Source organism: Convolutriloba macropyga, chromosome 14 (assembly GCF_964194025.1).
Source record: "Convolutriloba macropyga chromosome 14, txConMacr16.3, whole genome shotgun sequence".
In the NCBI taxonomy this organism is placed as follows: Eukaryota; Metazoa; Xenacoelomorpha; order Acoela; family Convolutidae; genus Convolutriloba; species Convolutriloba macropyga.
The window spans coordinates 41,238,138-41,257,734 of NC_134481.1; the positions used below are offsets into that span (position 1 = coordinate 41,238,138).

The 19,597-nt window shown below is 36.0% G+C and overlaps 1 protein-coding gene across 1 annotated transcript in view; it reads right to left on the reverse strand.

The window, feature by feature from the left end:
• Positions 1-769: 769 nt before the first annotated feature.
• The window catches only part of LOC142352936 (uncharacterized), a 54,497-nt gene continuing 35,669 nt past the window's right edge, over positions 770-19,597 (reverse strand). Inside the window, exons 2-4 of the mRNA XM_075405092.1 lie at positions 12,691-12,858; positions 5,562-6,074; positions 770-1,227 (exon numbers count right to left, since the gene is read on the reverse strand). Coding sequence (XP_075261207.1) covers positions 770-1,227; positions 5,562-6,074; positions 12,691-12,736 — 1,017 coding nt within the window. The 5' untranslated portion in view covers positions 12,737-12,858. The remainder of the gene's footprint in view (positions 1,228-5,561; positions 6,075-12,690; positions 12,859-19,597) is intronic.

Here is a 19,597-nt window from a genome sequence, read left to right on the forward strand (position 1 = left end):
TTCCAATTGTGCCCCCCAGTACGTTATGCACCCCCAGTTACAGAGCACGTGCCATTACATAGTAAACTATTATGTAAAAATATGGCATGTGCGTCTTGGAGATATATTTGGTGCCCACTAAGCTGGGGAGGCGCAAACGGAAAAAATTCCAAAATCTTACTACTATACGCTAACATTTACTTGGAGCCCAACTTTTGCTTGGTTGTTCATTTTATTGACTAAAACCTCTCATTTTAAAAAAAAGGAAATTGACACAAATCCTCATTATTCGAAATAGGGATTCGAGGTAACCGCAAAACACTATAACTGAACACACAAAAAGTGGATCAGTATTGGGACAAGAATGAACAGTAAAAGTCAGTTTACAAATTAACAAAAATAAAACTACTGTTTAAGACAGAAAACGATTGAGTTAAGTGCCGTTTTGCTGACCTTGAACGGCCGATGGTACCTCCAAAAATACAAAAGAAGTTAACGAGTTGATCAATCCTTGAGCAGTTATTAAATACGGATCTTTTCCGTTTGTGCCCCCCCCACCCAGCTTAGTGGTTGCATATCATTTGCACCCCCAGACGAACGTGCCATTTTTTACGTGATGATTTACTACGTAATGGCATGTGCTCTGTAACTGGGGGAGAGCATAACGTACTTGGGGGGGGGGGGGGCACAAACGGAAAAGATCCACAAATACAATTCATTAACTTCATTCAAAATTTTGGGCAGAGTAAGTTTCAGGTCAACTTTAATTAAATTCAAACTGAATTCTGGTTTAAATTCGTCTGTCTGATTCTCCATTTTTCCTCTCATGCAGTTCGATTGATCGTCTTTGTCTTTTAACAAGAGTGGTTTGATTATAAATGAATCTTTGAGCTTTTGTGACCATTTTAGTCGTCGCAACCCGAATAATATCAGCCGAAAGGAACACCACTTCAAATATGGTGACAAAGCTGGCGCCCAAAAACAATCCGCCTAACCCTCCGATGATACTTATAATGCCCAGAAATGAATACTTGAGAGAAACAACTATTTCTGTAGCACCAAAGGATTGTAATTTAACATTTATATCGAAAGAATTGTGGCGCCAAAAATGGTAAGAGTGGTTTGAGAAGTAGGGGTTGAGGTTGCGCATGATGTTGTAGGTGGCCCGCGAGGGAAATTTGGTGTGTTTTGAGTCTATTCTGTAAGAGGTGAGGCTGCACTGGGCTCTGCATTCTTGATTGCAGTGCTCTGAAATAAATGAGCCTACGTAGAAACTTTTTACTAAAGGGACGAAACTTTTTACTAATGGGACGAAACTCATCCCAGGACGAGGTAAGCGACCCAAGCCAGCTCTGATCAGGCCATCCAGACCAAAATCAGTTCTGATCAGTCAGACATGAGTTGAGCACCGGGGGGGGGGGATGGGGGGGGGGTTCCCACTTTCAGCTCGAGAGCAGTTACCAAAATTTAGTCTTTATCGTGGTCTTTCATGTTCATTGAGTAAAATTGCGAAAGCGTCCTCAAAAAAAGTAGTCTCCTGGGGGGGGGGGGGGGGTTAACTATCTCGTTTTTTGGGGGGGGGGGGATATGCCGTTTTATCGGTTGGACCTCCTGGTTCTCAGCAGACTGTCCAGACTCTCGAAAGGTTTCTGATTTTACCGTAGTCTCTTGAAAGAGCTGGTTCAGACTCTCCAGGCCATACCACACTACTATCCAGACCCTAGACCACGCTATGATCAGACTATAAAGACTCTGGGAAGATCTATGATCAGACTGCCCAGACCTTAGGTAGTGGCCTGATCAGACCCTGCAGACTCTGGATTGGATCCTGATCAGACTGTCCAGACCGTGAATATGTGCTGCCAGACTCTGTGGAGTGGTCTTGGTTTACACCCCGTGCGTGACCCAAGTCGGTCTGGTCAGGGCTGGCAAGGGTCGCACACCTCGTCCGGGGTCCTCCTAATCCTATATATGACTCCAAATTACTTCCAATTTCCGTCTATGAAAAGAGTGTCTCTTGGCTAATTTTGATTTATCTGGAGACAAATTTGGCTAAGCTTTGACCAAGGACCTGGATTATGTAATCAAGATCAAAGTTTAACCCTGTCTCCCATGCAAACGAGGACGATACTAAGGTACTATATTTCTCAGAATTTTTTTTTCTTATCATATCGGGTCTACTAAGTGGATTCTAAGACACTAAAAAGTTGCCCACCCTTTCTTGTATTTACTGTATTAGGATATCTAATAGGATAAAAGCTTGATTAGGGTATTTCTTCGAAGCCACAAATGTGAGAGATAAAAATTATCGCTGGCAGATTGTAATACTGATCCATTATTTCTCCATCAAATTTTGTTTTCACCTCCAAATTATTTAGGGGTTAGGAAATTTATGGTACGCTGGATTTTTGATTTTGGGGAGAGGTACTCAAAACAACAAGTAGTATCATCGAACAATGAAACGCCCTTACAAAACTGATTCGATTGTATGGGAGGCATTTTCAAGTTTTGATATTTAGAGAAAACAAAACGAGTTTCAAAGTTCGGAAATGTTTTCACTTTTCGTGCTCTTTACTAACATAATGAAGAATTTAAAAAATAAAAAAAAGTTTGAATTCCATTGGGATTGGTCGCTTTTTTGTTTTTTTTTATAAAAGAAAGCGGTTCACACATTTTTGAACTCAAAATAGATAGATGAAATTCAAATTGGATTTTAATAGCGTCGAATTGGTAAGAACAGCAATAACGACTGTTCTTATGCCGCGAATTTTTATATACTGATTGCAAACTAGTCTGAGGAAATTGTGTTTGAATAAGCTTTTTGTTTTGCAGAGCTAGTTTTTTTATTCACGTGCTGCAATTTGACTTCTATTTTCGCTGCCTTTTTGTTCGCATTTACCTGAGTTCTACCAAAAAAGCGGGAAAAGTCTGAAAATTTTGATCAATAGAAACGTTGGGCAACAAAAGCCAATTGTTTTAACATAAATTTGTAATTAGCAAAACAGAGTTTGAACTGTAGAGCGAACTGTTGTTAAGGTATGGAAAAAAAAATTAGACGTAAAACTGCTCTAAGATCAAATTCAAATGAGCATTTCACAGAGAGAGGACATGAAGAAAATAAAACATTGCAGGGCAAGTCCTATTTTACAATCCAAAGGAACAATTAAAAACGCCACTATCCACTATCTGACCAGCAGACCAAAGGGCTATCACGAATCAAAAACACTTGCATAATTTCACAAACTTAGAGTTAAAAAATAACGGCATTCAAAATAGATGCACTTTGAGGATTATCGAGTTGAATAATATAGCATTTTTTTTGTGAAAAGCAAGTATCTAATAAAATCTCATCATTTTCTTGGTGTTTTTGAAAAATTTTTGAGGTTATTCTTTGAGTTGTTGTCATCAAAAGTTATTAATTTTGGTTCGAGAACCAAGCACCACGATACGCTACTATTTATGTGAAGACTTGAAAAATATCGCTTGAAAATCGGACAAAAAACCAAAATAATTTACATGAAATTTTGAAATTGTTTAATGTTTCAGTTACAATCGAAGCTGCTAAATTTTCATTGAAAAAGTCTATCAAATGTATAAACCTAAAGCTGCAGCACAATTTCGGTTTATATGCGAGCCAAACAGGGCAAAAAATGACCAGAACTTACAAAGAATCAATCAAAATTACAAAGAGGTCCTGAAAATATTTTGAAAAAAACTTCATAATAGCTTTCTTAATGCCAAAATAAAAAGGTTACCGCACATAGAAGCCGGAAAAAATTTTAGCGCCGTTAAACGGAAAGAATTTGAGAGATCAGAAGAAGGTTCAAAAAAACTTGAGTTGTAAAATGGTGCAAACATTTTTTAAAAGTTTGCTGTTACTTTTAATAGAAACAAACACGTCTTACCTGCCAATCAGTCTTCTATATTGCCCCTCAGAAGTAAATTTTGAAAAAATCTTCTTTGATGCCAATCACGAAAAATGTCATCACTGATTTCTAGAGAAACAATATGGCTTCAGAAGTCTACAATTAAACTCGATTCACAAATCTCCAAATGCCTATTTTCTCACATCTATAGGTGACTGGACAGATGCAACTCTGACTACGATTCTGCATCAACTCTTTAACTAGAGTTTGCAGAGGCATTCAAAACGCTGCCACATGACAAGTTCATTTTGAGAAATCAAAAATCTAATTGATGGATGCTAAATGAAAATTTTGTAATCCTACTTAACTATTGGAAAACAATTTTGTAGTGTAATGACACCGAGTCATAATTGTCAAACGTCACTCACCAATTGTTTACCACAGGGCTCAACCCTCGGGCCTCTGCTGTTCCTCATATATATAAACAACTTACCAAACGCTCTTCCGGGTTTTGTTTTCAACCAATTTGCATACAATTTTGAAGCGGTTTCAGAGAGCCAAGCAAGTCTTGATCGCGCATCAAACCAGATTGAAGAATGGTGCAAAGAGAATCACTTGAAATTTACCATAAAATAGAGCACCTGGCGAAATATCAAAAGAATCTTGTAAGGCCGCTTAAATGGAGAATTGTTGAGTTCTGTAGCAGCTCAAAGAGATTTGGCATTTTTGATATCTTCAAATTTGAATTAAAATGATAATTGTAAACTATGAGCCAGCGAAGCGACTTAAACTTTTTAACTCTTAATAATAAATGTGCTAAAATTATATTCCAAAGCAAACAAGCTGAGCGCCTATAAGGGCTAACTTGTGCCAATAGTCACATAGAGGTCCCAGGTCTGTGTCTAGATCGATGTCATATGCAAGATCTTGAAACGCTGCAAATGAGTGCAACTAAATGCCTTTTGGGAAAAGATTGTTGTTGTGTTAATAGACTAAAAAACCTGAGCGACTATCATTGTGCTTGTACAGATAAATGCATGAGTTGTTGATGTTCTTGTCAATAAACAAGTGAAAATGAAAATTTATTGCTAAAACTTACTGCCACTCTTGTTAATATAACAAGACAGCAAACCTCTGTTGACATTAGAATCGAAAAGAGAACAATTTAAAAACATCAGATGACAGCTTTTTGTATTGTTCAAAGTTACTTCATAACATCACAATTAGAACTTTGAAAGCTGGCCACGATTTTTTGTAACCTCTTTCAATGTCAATGACAATGGCACATAGTGTATTGTATGTAGATGTTGATATGGCCATCCTTGTGAGAAAATGTGTGCGGCCTAAAAACGAGGGTGCAGACCACCCGATGGTACAAGCGATATCAAGAATATTCAACTACTACTGCTAAATTCAAATTGAAGAATAGAAAAATTGAGTTGTAAATTCCTTCAAGGAATTTCAAGGAAAATTTTGCAAATGAAAGAAAAACAATTGGTCTCAACAAGATTATTTAATGATACTAACTCTTTTAAGGCTACTGTTTTTAGTATTTTTGGCCATTTGTTGCTAAAAAATTATTTTTAAGTTCAATTTTTCCATTCTTGCTTATTTATTGAATTAGTTCTCCTTTGTGACCTTTGCCAGATATAAAATTCACTGGTTATCTCTAGTTTTTTTAATGTTGCTCATGGAACAAACTAAAAACAAGCCTACCTGTGATCCTGTCTATGTCGAATGAACATAGAACCATGTCAAATATTCGGCAGTTGGGAATATCGTCATCTGGTCGAGCGAAACCTAGAGAATTACACCCACACGCATTCTGTTCTCTTATTGCAACACACTCGTCAACACACATGACGTAAGAGTACTCGTCGTAGAATTTCAATAGCCCTTTTGCACCCGAGGGTATGCACTCTGTTTTGCCGGATATGTCTTCGTATTGCATAACGCGAAGCTGGATGTCGTGCGAATATCCGGGACTAACTTTGACCATCTTCTTGTGATCTTCTAAGGAGAACTGGCCTCCAGGTGCCAGAAAAAATAGCTGGACATGTAGGTCATTGGCCTTGAAGGCACTGGATATCTCAGGATTGATTATGAATGTCAGTTGAAGGTTGTCTTGAGGCGTTATTTGTCTTGCACCCGGGAGCCTGATCCGATGACAGAAAACGCCGCGTGAATGTGAAGTTGACCAGAAAGATGAGTTTTGTAGACAGCCAACTCCTGTCAAAATATTGATCTCGAAAAAACAATATGGGAAGTGGTGGAAAGAACAAAAAGCCCAATTGTTGTGCTAAACTCATTAAATAGTTTCATGTCTATAATGATCTTAATTGATGATGTTACGTGGTGCTACCCTGAAAGACCTTAACGTTCTCTCGTAATACCCCTTTCGAAAACTGAACACCATTTTTATTATCGCAGGTTCCTATGATTACTGCCAATTAGTCCACTAATGACTGGCAGTGTTTGTTCTATTTGAAATATATCAAGTTTACCAGTCAAAAGTTATTGTTCCCACTACTAATTTTTTTTGTGATCAACTTCATATAAACAAGAAGCTAAACATCCTTAATTTTGCTTTAAAAAAAGTTCTGTTCAAATTCTTTCCACTGTTGTTAGTGTTAATTGTCGTGACTTCTAATTCTGGTGCTACTTTGATAGTGACTTCAAATAATTTTTATAAAGTTGCTGTTCATTTGTCATGTTATGGTAATCAATGGTTCGCACGAATGTTAAATTTCTTAATTTATATCTTCACATTTCTAAATCTCCCAATATTTCCCTCTCGCAATGTCCTTATATCACACGCCTGGTTTAGCATATGAAAAATTTAAAGATCAGAAAAAGTGTAGTGTGAGCCCGGAGCAGCTTCGTAACGGTGGTATACGATGCATCTCTGGCGGATGTCCGTTGAGTGGTCCGCAGGTAGACAGCGTGGACAACGGAACCACCCTGCCGGTTTTCGCTGTACACGCTGTCAACCTTCCGATAAGTCAACGGACGCTCAAGCAGAGAAGTCATTGGCCTTGTAGATCATTGGCCTTGAAAGCACTGGATATCTAAGGGTTGAATATGAATGTCAGTTGAGGGTTGTCTTGAGGCGTTATTTGTCTTGCACCCGGGGGCTTGATCCGATGACCGAAAACGCCGCGTGAATGTGAAGCTGACCAGAAAGATGAGCTAACTCCTGTCAAAATATTGATCTCGAAAAAATAATATCATCCAATATTGATAAGTTTTGTGAAATAACTTACAACCCTGAAAATGGAAGTGGTGAAAAGTACAAAAAGCCCAATTGTTGTGCTAAACTCTTTAAATAGTTTCATGTCCTTTTGATCCATTTGATGATTTTGGCGCACTTTGCTTGACGTTGGCTTATTTTCCTTGACATTGACACACAACCCTAAGAGACAATAACCTCCAACAACAGGTTGTACCTTTCCGAAAAATAGATTTCTTTAAAAAAAATAATTAGCCATAAAAAAATTCAGATTGATTTATTTTCTATTTGCATTTTCTTCTCTCTGTGTTTTGGCGCACATGGAAAGCTTCAAGCCAAGATGGATGCCAAGGTGGTCTGAGAGACTTGTTCTGGGAACGTCACGAAAAAGTACTTGGATCCCAGGGCAAATAATTTTTGTTTTCACTCATACGGAGGTGCTAACCCTGAAAGACCTTTTCAACGTTTTCTCGCAATACCCTTTTCGAATACTGATAACTCTTTTTGTTATCGCAGGTTCCTATGATTACAGAAGTTCCGCCAATTAATTCACTAATGACTGGCAGTGCTTGTTCAAGCCAACCCAAAATACTATGTTGATCACCAAGCAGTCAATTCCATTCGATACCCCTCTATGTTTGAAAACATAACATCATCGCAACGGCAATAAAAGAGTCTCGGAAAACCCCTGGCAGGACCATCAGATTTGGACGCAAACGAGTGGTGAAGAATTTTGACTTGCTTCACAGTGAACACAGTCAATATTGCGAAAACGTTGTCCAAAACTGCCATCAGTTTAGCCGCGGAAAAGATGGTAAACATATGATTAGATTCAACGTTTGTTGTCTCATACCACTCAACAGAAACCCTGGGCCTTGGCCAATTGGTTGGAGAGGTCTTATGCCGTATTATCGGGAAGCTTATCTAAGAGCTACATTTAAATGAAAATGACTTGCGGCTTCTCGGAGGCAATAGCCAGCTATGCCTAGACCAAATTTGAGGGACTGATTACGCCATAAATTCAATGCTAATGATGTTTGTGAAAACAAAAGAGCACTCCTATTGGCTCACAAAAATGCAATCACTTTCCTCAATTGACAATTAACTCAAAAATATGAGAAAGAACTTGCCCTGCATTGAGCTCTGCATAAAAGTCATACACGGCCGCATCTGACCTGTTGGGAGCCGGAACTTCCTGGCAGTCTCCTGCCAAGAAGGCACCACTTGGGGGATCCCATTACATTGGCAAAATTTTGTATAGCCATACTCAAATTGATTGACTTCATGCGCAATTCAAACGTAATGCAGAAACGATATGCGGGCGGCGGCAGTGTGGTAGGAACGTTGGAGAGCCTGCTGATGTCCTTCACTGATTTATCCGATCTTGGAAAACTTTTTGGATACCTAGTGATTGCTCAAAATGCCGAATGATTGTGAAGGAGCACCCAAAATCCAGATCATATAAAATTTTCTGTGGAAATGATGTCTATATTGTAAAAGGTTGTCCTTTTGGCATCAGTCTTAGGTAGTGAAAATTGTAGAATTTTCCTAGCAAGCATGTCGCAAAATTTTTCCAATGCGCTTCGGAAACTCAAAAAACTGGAAGAAAATCTCCACAAAACACCAACTGAAATTTCACGCCAGAAATTTCAACACCTAACGGTAAATCATGGAAGCAGAGAGTAGTTTTCAAAAATCTTGTTGACATCGTTCTTTAACTTGCCTGTAACGAATGATGCACTCAAATTGTATTCACTTCAGACCAGAGAGAGTGTAGCCAACATCAGGGAGCCAACAGAATATGACATTGACTACGCTGCGTCACTCGCTGCTGTCGAGCCTCTTGCAAATGAAGATATTATGATTATTCACCTCATACGGGATAGGATGCTAAAGATGAACACAGCGCTCAACTTAGGAAGATGGAAGCTAGCAAAACATGTATTCTCCACTAGCTACTTGGAGACAAGCGTCGCGTTGTTCGCTTGGCATCAGAAAAACGAGCCTCGAATTGGCTTAAAGTCTTGCCGATGAAACGTTGTGGTTTTAAGTTGACAAAATAAAAATTCCGCGATGGTTCGGTTGTTCGGTACAACATTGAAGCAAAAATAAACCTCTGGGCAGTCCTTGTGGAGAAAAACTCATACGAAAGCATGCTCTCGATTGTGCAAATGGAGGTTGTACCCACATGCTCATGAATGAAAATAGAGACAATATGCAAAGGTTATGCATAATTTTTTCCATGAGGTTGAAGTTGAGCCATCACTTCAGTTGTTAGAAGGCAAAATCTTTTAAAGCAAATCTACTAACATTGATGACAATGCTCGGCTTCACATCAAAGCAAACGGCTTTTAGAAAACCAAATGTAGCAGAACTTTCTTCGACGTGAAAGTTTTAAATCATTTTGCCAAGTCATGTCCAAAAGAAGCCAAGGAAGCCTACAAAAACATGAGGAAAATGAAAATCTGAAAAATGAACAAAGAGTTTTAGAAAATGAAAAAAGAAGTTTTTGTTCCGCTACTGTTTTCCTGCTTGGGAAGCCGTCTGCAACACAAACTATGAAACAATGGAGCACAAAAATCTCTGAAAGAAAAGAAAGATACTCGGACGCAATAACATAAATTCGAACGGAGATACGTTTTGCCTTTCTACGCAGCACAGTTATCTGTCTTAGAGGCTTTTGCGGTACTAAGCGTGTAACTGCGGCTGTTAATATCTATAGTGTTGTTGTACAGGAGGGAAAGCAGGCCTCCTGAATAGATCAGTTTTATTTCAGGCATTCGACGCGGCTCCTAGAACCTGGCGTAATGATTTAAGTTTAAATTACAATGTTTTTGCGGTAGATTTAGATACGCTGCTGTGATGCTTAATAGAGAGGGCTCGCTATTCCGTCCATTTGATTAATCAAATCCGTTTGTTAATATATTTTTTGTGGAAATAAGAGAAAAGACGGGTTGAGTTCTACGCACAGAACAAGTGTTTGAGAAGAATTCAATCTGTGAGACAAGTCTGCACTATGCTGAATGATCATACGAGGGAGGAACTATGTGCTCAACTGAGTTTTTTGTTCTGTCGACTCTAGTCGATAAATTTTTTTGACGTAAAGAAATGTGAGTGGTATCATCAGAAAGCCCGTTGAGTTATCGATACATTCGCTGAAAGACTTTTTGGTTTTTGTTTTTTTATTTGTATAAATTATCGATGTTTAAAATTTTGCGAACAAGGGTTGTTTTTCATTATATTGCTAAACTTTAAGCTGAAATAATCGAGATTTGTTCTGATTTGCTCAAAATTTGATTATGTGGACGAGAATGTGATTGTTCTGTTTTTTTGAGAAAACGGGTGGATGCAATTGTAGAGCTTAAAAAGATGCAAAATAAATAACTCAGTGATTTGGAAGGTTGTCAGTTGTATCAGAGATCTTTCAAAGAATTTACCTATATGCTTTGCAATTCTTTCTGAAACAACTCTTTTTAAGCAGTGTTTGTCCCTCTAGTTTACCGAAAAATCTAAAATTGATATCCCTTAGTGGTCTTAACAAAATAAATTAGAACTTTCGTTCTCTCAAAAGATGTGCCACAGTTGTCAACTATGAATGAGCAGTGCGAAATGGATCCCCCCGTGTTTTTCATCTTTCAAGCCTTCATTGCTCTTCTTGTTGATTTTGGTCACTTCTGGTTTACCCCTCGTCGTATTTTGCCTTTCATTTTATTTGCGATTATACGCTTAAGATAACTTTTAATTCAACTAATCTGATTTGTGTTAAGGTTTTTTGAAATATAATGTTTTTTGAAAGTGTTAAATTTTTGTGTGTGAAGCTAATGTTGAAATTTATGTCGAAATTGCTGAACTATTGCTTGAAATTTTTTTTCTCAGGCGATACTGAATTTTATGTCAGTTTCGAAAACAAGAGTCCTTTTCTAGTAAAAAGTTGACTTTTTATCTCTTTGTTTTGGGATCAGAGTTGTCATCAGAACACTATGCGCAAACGCACATTGCTAAGTCTCCGTAGTCAATCTGCATACTCGTCGATGGCCAGAAAGTTGACTGCACAAAATGTTTTTTTTTGTAAAAGAGATGTTCCTGAAAAATTTGTCTAAAAATCAGGCAACAAATTTGTATTAGAGGTGATATTGATAACTTTAACCTGAACTTTTTCTCACCCTATGAGCTGGTAGTAAAAACACCCAAAAATTGAAGTACAATACAACAGATGGAAAATGGAAGGAGGTCAATCATCTGTAACTTCAATATACAACAATAATCGTGCGTCTCAAAAGTCATTAAACTCTTTAAAAAAACTCTAAGTGCCCTCTAACGAATTGTTTGTTGTTCATCTGTGTGACCCAAATTTTGATAACCAAGCTTATTTAAATGAAGTTTTGATTACACCTACTTTTTTCAAATGGTTGTTGTGTTTGCCGCGAAAAGTCTTCTATTTTTGTTAAAACATGAGTGTGATGTAGAAAACCAAGATAAATAAGTTAATTTTTAAAATACAAACTCATTATACGACAAAATTATAAGCCGCGACACAAAGCGAGTAGTTGAGTAGTTGCCTTTTCCATCTTTAGGTTTTCAAAAACTGAACCCGCTTTTCAACCAAGTGTCAGATTTTTCAACAAAATCAAAATTTTAGCCGTCTGAAAGGAAAACTGTTTCGCATGACCTGCCGTAGAGAAAAACTAAGAAAATTTAAGCAACCTCAAATTTTTATCTCGCAACCTCCTTGCCCCAACTCAATCAGTTTCTCTGGCATTGTCGCCTGAAATTTTGGATTCTTGGCACTTCAAAAAGACGCCACTCTTGTAGACAAAAGTGAAGTGTGAAGAAACATAAAGTCACCTTTGTTGATTTTTTTTACCCCAAAAAGGATGTGAGATTAATCGGGGGAGGGGAACTTTTAGCAGATTCCCCTCAAAACTCTTACATCTGGTTGGGGGTAGTGTGGGGTAATTCAATGCAAGAGCAATCGGGGTTATTTTTTTTGGGGGGGGGGGGGATAAAATGGTGCAAGAGAAGGGGTAATTGGGGGTAAAACGATGCAAAAGTAGGGTGTAATGGGGGGGGGGGGTCAAATTGTAATTTCCCCCTGTGAAAAGACTGTTGCAACAAAGAATTGTTTTGATAAATCTGAGTGAACAAAATGCGCTTGTTTTCGGACTGATTGTTGTCTCTTTGAGGCTGCATCAGTTCCTAATTTTACAAGCTAAGTTGATTTACATTCGAATAAAATGCCATTTCGGATCCGACAAAAGGTATGTATTCCCATATGGTTTTGGAATAGGGTTTAAGAATAGGCAATCGAAGCTCGAAAAAGAATATTATTGCATAGTATAATATATAGAGGAACGAGCTATAGTCTTAAAACATGTCTTAAAGTCCAGCTAAAGTCTTTTCATAACTCAAACAAGTCGAGCATGGTCTTTTTTGGTCTTTCCCATTACAGCCCCCCCCCCCCCCCCAATATGGTATAATCACCATGATGGGGGGCTATAGGTTATTTGACCACTAAGCTGGGCAGGGGGGCTATTATGGGAAAGACCCGTCTTTTCATAGTAAATTCTGGTCAAGCATTGTCTGTTCATAAGTCTGATGGACTTAGCCCTGGGTAACCTTTCCAAAGACATCGGATGAAGAAGAGTTCAAATGTGATCATCATGTTGACAGTTAGGGTGTCCAGACTTCCAGAAGTGAGAGAGCCCACTTCATCTTGATCCACACCTGCTGTCTGGTTACTCTTCGCTTGATTTGATAAACTCTGTTCCAAGGTCCTCCCAATGCCTATGAACATGAGCAAAATTAATGAGATGTCATTCTAAGGAGACTTATTGCAATTATTAACCCAGCAGATATGTAATCTATAACCAGACCGAACGGAAAACTTGAATGAAATTCTTACCACCATAATTTGGAGGATTTTGAAATTGACATTTTGAATTTAGACGGAATATTGAATGTGGAGTTCACTTCATATAGAAATTTAATGTAAAATTGATTTTCCGTTAATTTATTCTGACCATTTTTCCTACAAATGTTATTTTTCTGGAAGAGTTGAAAAAGAGAATGATATTTCAAATTTGTGCTCTAAATAATGCTCTATAAAGACAATTTTAGCCTAAAACTGTATCAAAAATTGGGACTTTTGTGAAATCAATCTCAGTTTGCCGTTACAAATTTAGGGTGATGTGAAGCAAATTAAACAAAACTATTACCACCAATTTTGTTTTGCTCACAAGTTTTTGACACAAATTTCGATAATAATGCTCAAGACAGATGTAATCTAAAATTGTAATTGAAAATTAATGGAAATTTGCAAAGTCGATAACATTTTGTTGTTGACTAATTTCAGGGTGATATGACTATTTTCCTAATTATGTTAATTTACATTATTAATTTATGCCAATAATTAAATATTCATTCACCAAGAATTTTTGGTGACGTCATTCAACTTGCAAGATTTTTGTGCACTTATTGTGCAGTATTTAATTAGATACATCGGTTTTCATAATAATTTGAGACTTAGGTTTTGCAGCAACAAACAGCAAAAGCGTATAAAATGGCTATATGGATTGGTTTTTTTTTCTTCTCGAGGCGATGAAACTCAGATTGTGTTAAAAACAATCTGTTATGCTTGAAACAACAAATCCAGCTGTTTTAAATGTTGCTATTCTTTCAAATTGATTTTCATGGAGATTCCTCTTAAGTGCAGTTTTTGTTTTTTAACTGTTTTGCGACGAATAATGCTATTTATTTAGACTTTAGTTTGAAATGGCAGGTATTGAACTCATAGTAATACTAAGTGTACTGCTGCTCTCGAAAAAAGAAAGCTCCAGAAATATTTCTTTGCAGTTTTCAATAAGAATCGCGAATAACTATATTTAAAAGAAGCTGTAACATTAAACAACGTGTATTAACCTTCATATCCAAGGTTTGAGTTTTCTTGGTTGTTAAATGTTACCACCTCATGTAAAATGGTGATATTGAGAAAAACCCAGCACCAATTTTGCCATATGCACGTATGAAGAAAGAATTGGAAATATACGATATAATAAGGAAAATCCTACAGTAAAATGCAGAAGTTTAGCAGAACAACATCTTCTATTAAAACAACTCATTGAATACATTGGTTACAATTGCATACATGTTCTTTGTGAAACATGGTGTTTGAACAATCATCCAGAGTTCTAGCATATAAATGAGCAAAATTTTGCTAGTTTTCAAAAAGATCAAATTTTGACAACAAAGACGAAAGGCCGTGGTTTTATAATAAACATTCCAAAAATTTTGAAGCCTTGCCTCAGCGATGATTTAATTTGCTTTTCAGATACGAATTTTAAAAGTTTATGGGTTAAGCTAAGCATGCACATTTATTTTTTACTTTGTCCTAATGTCACGAGAAAAACGTGTGCTTACGTGTGCTTTGAAAAATTGGTCTTCCAAATTGATCCTCCTATTGCTGATGAAAACGAAAATCCGTCATACTTACTGGAGACTACGACCTCGACCACTTTACAAAATACGACAAAAGTCTTCATCAATCTATAATTTTTCCAAATGATCTTATACCATCAAATATTGGTACTGATACAACAATGACTAAGTCTACTCCAACTCTAATTGATTACATAGTAACAGACGATTATGAAGCACGCATTGCAGCAGACGAAATGTGGAAAAGTGATCATATGGCAACAATTACAGCTTTTAAACCGGTGATGTAAAAATCAAAAACCATAAAAAATTAACAATAAACTGTTCATCCATAATTCACCCAAAGTTTTATGAAAAATTGAGACTGGAGACATTTTTCGGTGACGTAACAAATGATATGATGTTGTTAGAATTTCATGTTGTTAAAATTATTGAAAAAGCACCTTGGAACTACGTGCTTCAATAAAACTTTTTTTCTAACAAAAGACGAAGCAAAATTTCTGCTTCTATAAAAATGGATAAGGGAGGAAACTAAAAAAACAGATTTCAAGAAATAGCGATGATGAAACTAAAAACGATCTGAGTCCAGGCGTTATTAAACAGTTTTGTTCATAAGATCACAAATCTTATGGAAATTTCAAGTTCTCTAAACTACAGATTGTCAACTTTGGAAGATTACTTTGGCTTGCAAGAAACAAACATCATTCCTACTCCTACAATTGCTCAGAAAAAATGCTTCAATTTCCGATACATAACAACCATGGAAATGGGCTAATAGATTCAATAATTACAATTAGACCACTCATTAATACAAGCATGGGCCATAAAAGATGCTAAAGCGGCGCTTTCCAAACCACCTTATTATCACTTTAATCAATTCAACGCAGAAGGAGAATTTCTTGAATTTATGGAAAAAGCCTGTGTAACTCCTGTTTTCAAAAAAAAAGTTCCCGAAGACGCAGTCAATTATACCAATTGCTTTCACTTCCGCTTTGTAACAAAATGTTGAAAAGGCTTTTAGTTCTCGGAAACCAGGTCTCTTAGAAAGAGAACAATTACTGTCTGTCAGTCAGTTTGTTTATAAAAAAATTCAAAAAGTGATGCTATTTTAAAATCTAGAGAACAAATTAGAATAAAACTCAACCGGAGAAAAACGGTAATATGTGCGTTTTCGATCATTCTAAGACTTTGGACTCTATAAATCACAAAATACTAAAATGAAGATTTGGAAATGTAGGTTTTGATTAACACGCTACCATTTTAAATTGTTTGTAGAATAGAAAACAAAGAGTTGTTCTTAGCGGAATTCAGTCCGATTGGACGACATTGAAAAAAGGAGTTCCACAAGATACAAATTAGCCCCTCTGTTATTTAACATATACGTGAGTGATTTGGCAAAGGTTGTAGAAGAAAATTTTATTGTCGTCCAGTATGCAGAAAAAAATTCCCAATAACTATCATTTTTTCATAAATTTACAGTTAATAGTTAACAAAAACACATAGTATATAGTATTCAGCACCATAAATAATTTAACAAACGCCGTTTGAATGTCAGCGAAAAATATCAAAATCAACTAGTGTGAAGTATCTTGGCGTAGTTACTGATAGGAAACCAAAGTCTGATGTAGAACCGAAAAAAATGTTTCATAGAAGGGCTTGTGGAGTAAACTTTTGAGTACACTAACTGAAAACTTGCCGGAAAAAACAAAAATCATATTTTAAACGAAATTGTCATAAGCCACTTTCGTTATTCGCGTTAAGTTTGAGTAGAGTTGCAAAAAACTTGAATCGCGAAATTGGAAAAACAAATGAATTGCTGAACTAAAACGTGTTTTAATAGAAGAAAAAGAAAGTACGATCTGTTCACAGATCTCAAACTTTGTTATAAATTTTTTCCAAATTCATTTTTCTGAAAAATCGTTGCGCATTGTGTTTTTTCGCCAATCTTACCCAGCAACAATCATCCAGCATATAAAAAAGGAATTCTTTCCTCCATGATGATAAAACAACAAGATAGGTCAATGAAAGTTTTTTTTAGCTGATTCTGTTGCACAAGCCATTCCAATATGGAACAGTCTGCCTCCAAACTTTTAGGAGCGTCCGTGACAAAAGAATTTAAAAATTTTTGGGAAAGAATTTTCGAAGGACACAAAGGTAATCGATATACAAGATGACATTGAGAGAATTCGACTTTAATTTTTATAAGTTAAGTTGTGAAAATTCACGCTGTACATGAAATTTGAGCAGAAAACTTTAAGCTTGATTTTACTGATATAAGATGGCGTTCTTTAAATAACTAATTTTTTGGTTTTTCAAAATTTCACATAATGATATATTCTTAACTGTACATTGAATCTTTACCATTTGGCTTTTATTCTTATGTTTATCAGAGGACATAACAATGTTTTTTTAAAGAAGAATCTTGCAATTTATTATAATGAACAGCCTTATAGTTATATCTTTCAGTTCTTATTCCGAAATGCAGAGAAGTTTGATTTCAAAGCTAAACTGTTTTTGTGGACAAATTCCGTTAAGTTGGGCCAATAAAGTTATGTTTTTCTTTCAAGATTTTTGCGCAATTATTCAATTTAGGGAATTTTGTGGACTTGAGCGCACTGTGAAATGTATGTGTATGCGTGTGTATGTGATTCGATTGGATTCTGATTTGGCTCTTTCATTTTTAATCAACTGATATGCTAAATAAATATTTTTTGAGGCTCATTTTTTACTAAAGTATTTTAAAATTTTGTTTTATTCCAATGAGTTTATCCCAATAATTATTGATTGAATTGGAGAACTCAGTTAATAGTTCAAACACCTTGAATTAATACTTTAGCTAGGTTTAAACATGGCATTTTTATTTGTAGTATTAAATTTACATGCGAGTGTTCGTCTATAATGTGCAGGTACGCAATATCGGGGAAAATTGTGCAGGTAAATTTTACCTGCACAAGGCCGTACCTGCACACTGTTTAGGTAAATTTAACTATACATTATTTAGTGTGTTAAGACGTGTTCTAAGGCTTACCTTTATTAGGGTACTTCTGGAACTGTCTTATGGTTGTCTCAAGAATATGGTATATCTTAAGGCTTACCTGACTAACTAAAGTTCTATTCCTCTAGTCTGTTTCTCTTCTATCTGAGCTTCAGCAGACAGTGCACCGGCCGCAATGCTAAAGTCTAGCGTATATCTCAATACAAAACAAGAGCGGAGTAGAGAGAGAGAAATATACTTTATTATTATATCAGGTCTGACTGGTACCGACTAAAGGGTAGAGTTGTCTTGTTGTCTCTGGGGATAACAAATAAACATTTAAGGGAAAGGTATTTCCATAATTTCAACCAATCAGGGTTGAGTATTTCAGTATTTATTTATTAAATAAAATAAGTTTATAAATCCTTTTGTTGGAAGTCAACACTGACTCCATCTTTCCGGGTTTTAGAGTTTTTGTTTTTTCAAGTCTCCTTTTACTGTATAGTAGATTTAATTTCTCTTTGTTCTCTCTGAAAGGGTTTTCTTCTTTTTAGGCTGAAGGTGTTGCCTTGTAGTTGTGGTTTTCAGATAATAGATCCCTGGATACAGGTTGTCCACATAGCAAAGATGAACATCAACAACCACAAAAGTATCTATTCCACCACCACACTTCCAGTGGGTGAAGATCCTTCTGTGCCGCTCCAGTGTTGATGGATGTGGTGCTCCTGTTGTCCAATGACTTACCTGACTTACCTGAGTTGAATGTGTTAGCTGTTAAAGTGTTTAATATTTTTCTCTATGTAAATGTTCTTTGTTATTACGTAGTATCCCTTCCGGTGGGAAAAAGAAAAATAATGTATTTTGATATTTAGAAATCGTTTGATTTCAATGACGTAGATTTCTTGGTTAACTAACTCCTGTGTTTTTAATGTTTATTGTTATGGAATTCCATGGAGAAATTGAGGGTAGTAGACTTTTTGTGGCTTTCTTGGCCATGTTGGATTTTGTAATTGAAATGAACATGTATTACTTCTTGCATCTGTTCGAGATCAAGAGTCATTCTGATGCCTGTTTGTTTACAATGATTCCGTTATACTTCTACAACGTCAAATTATATGACTGCGTTTTTCGTATCTGTATATCTTGTTATGATGCCTAAAAGGTGCTTAGTATTGTAAAGATTGTAATGGGTATGACCCAATGTCCCAATTGTCTGATTTCCATTAACGGGTACTTTAAATGATGTAAAATGTCGTCTGTCCGCGCGCTTATATCCTATAACCGAATTTTCCTTTTTGAGGAAAAAGCATTTAGTAATTGTTACAAATAAGATGTTAGTTGTTACGAATGGATTACATGTGTCTATATGTGTTTACATGCATATAGGTTACATATTTGTGTTCAGAATTGTTACTTTGCATATTTCGAGTTTTAAATTTTGGTTTTGAAATTTTCGAATTTCGAAATATTTGATAAAGTCTTTCAATCTGTTTTTGGTTCAAGTGTAATACTAAGTGTTGTGTATTCTGTTACAAAAATCCTTTTTGTACATCGAGTTAAAGGTTGCATGTCGAAATGTACATATTTCTCTACAGTATATGTTTTGTTTGTAAAGTAAATGAGCATGTCTCAACTCGTTATGAGTAATATGTATATGTAAAGTGTTTTGAAAATTATACATGTCTGCTTAGACATTGTGTTATTCGTTGCATGTATTAGTGTTACTCTTAAAACTATTATGTTCCTTTTTATTGTCTTTTCCATTCTATTTACAAAATTGCATACATCTAACTATGGAAAGGCTTTGCATATTTACATGTATACATATGACTAATTGAGGGGTAAAGTAGAAAAGTATTTTTTGGAATTTATCATGTTTTATTTCACTTTCAGTGTTATACCAAAGGTATAACAAGTTGTATAAATGGGGGATATTAAAAGTGAAAGGTTATCGAAAAGAGTTAAGGAATAAACAAATATGCGCTGAGTCATCCATGGTTGGATGTATTGTTACAAAATACATTCATTACATTTTGTGTGTTACGACATAGAGGAAATTTGTTACATATATGTTTGTTACATATGTTTGTTATAGCTCCTTACTTGTTATAACTT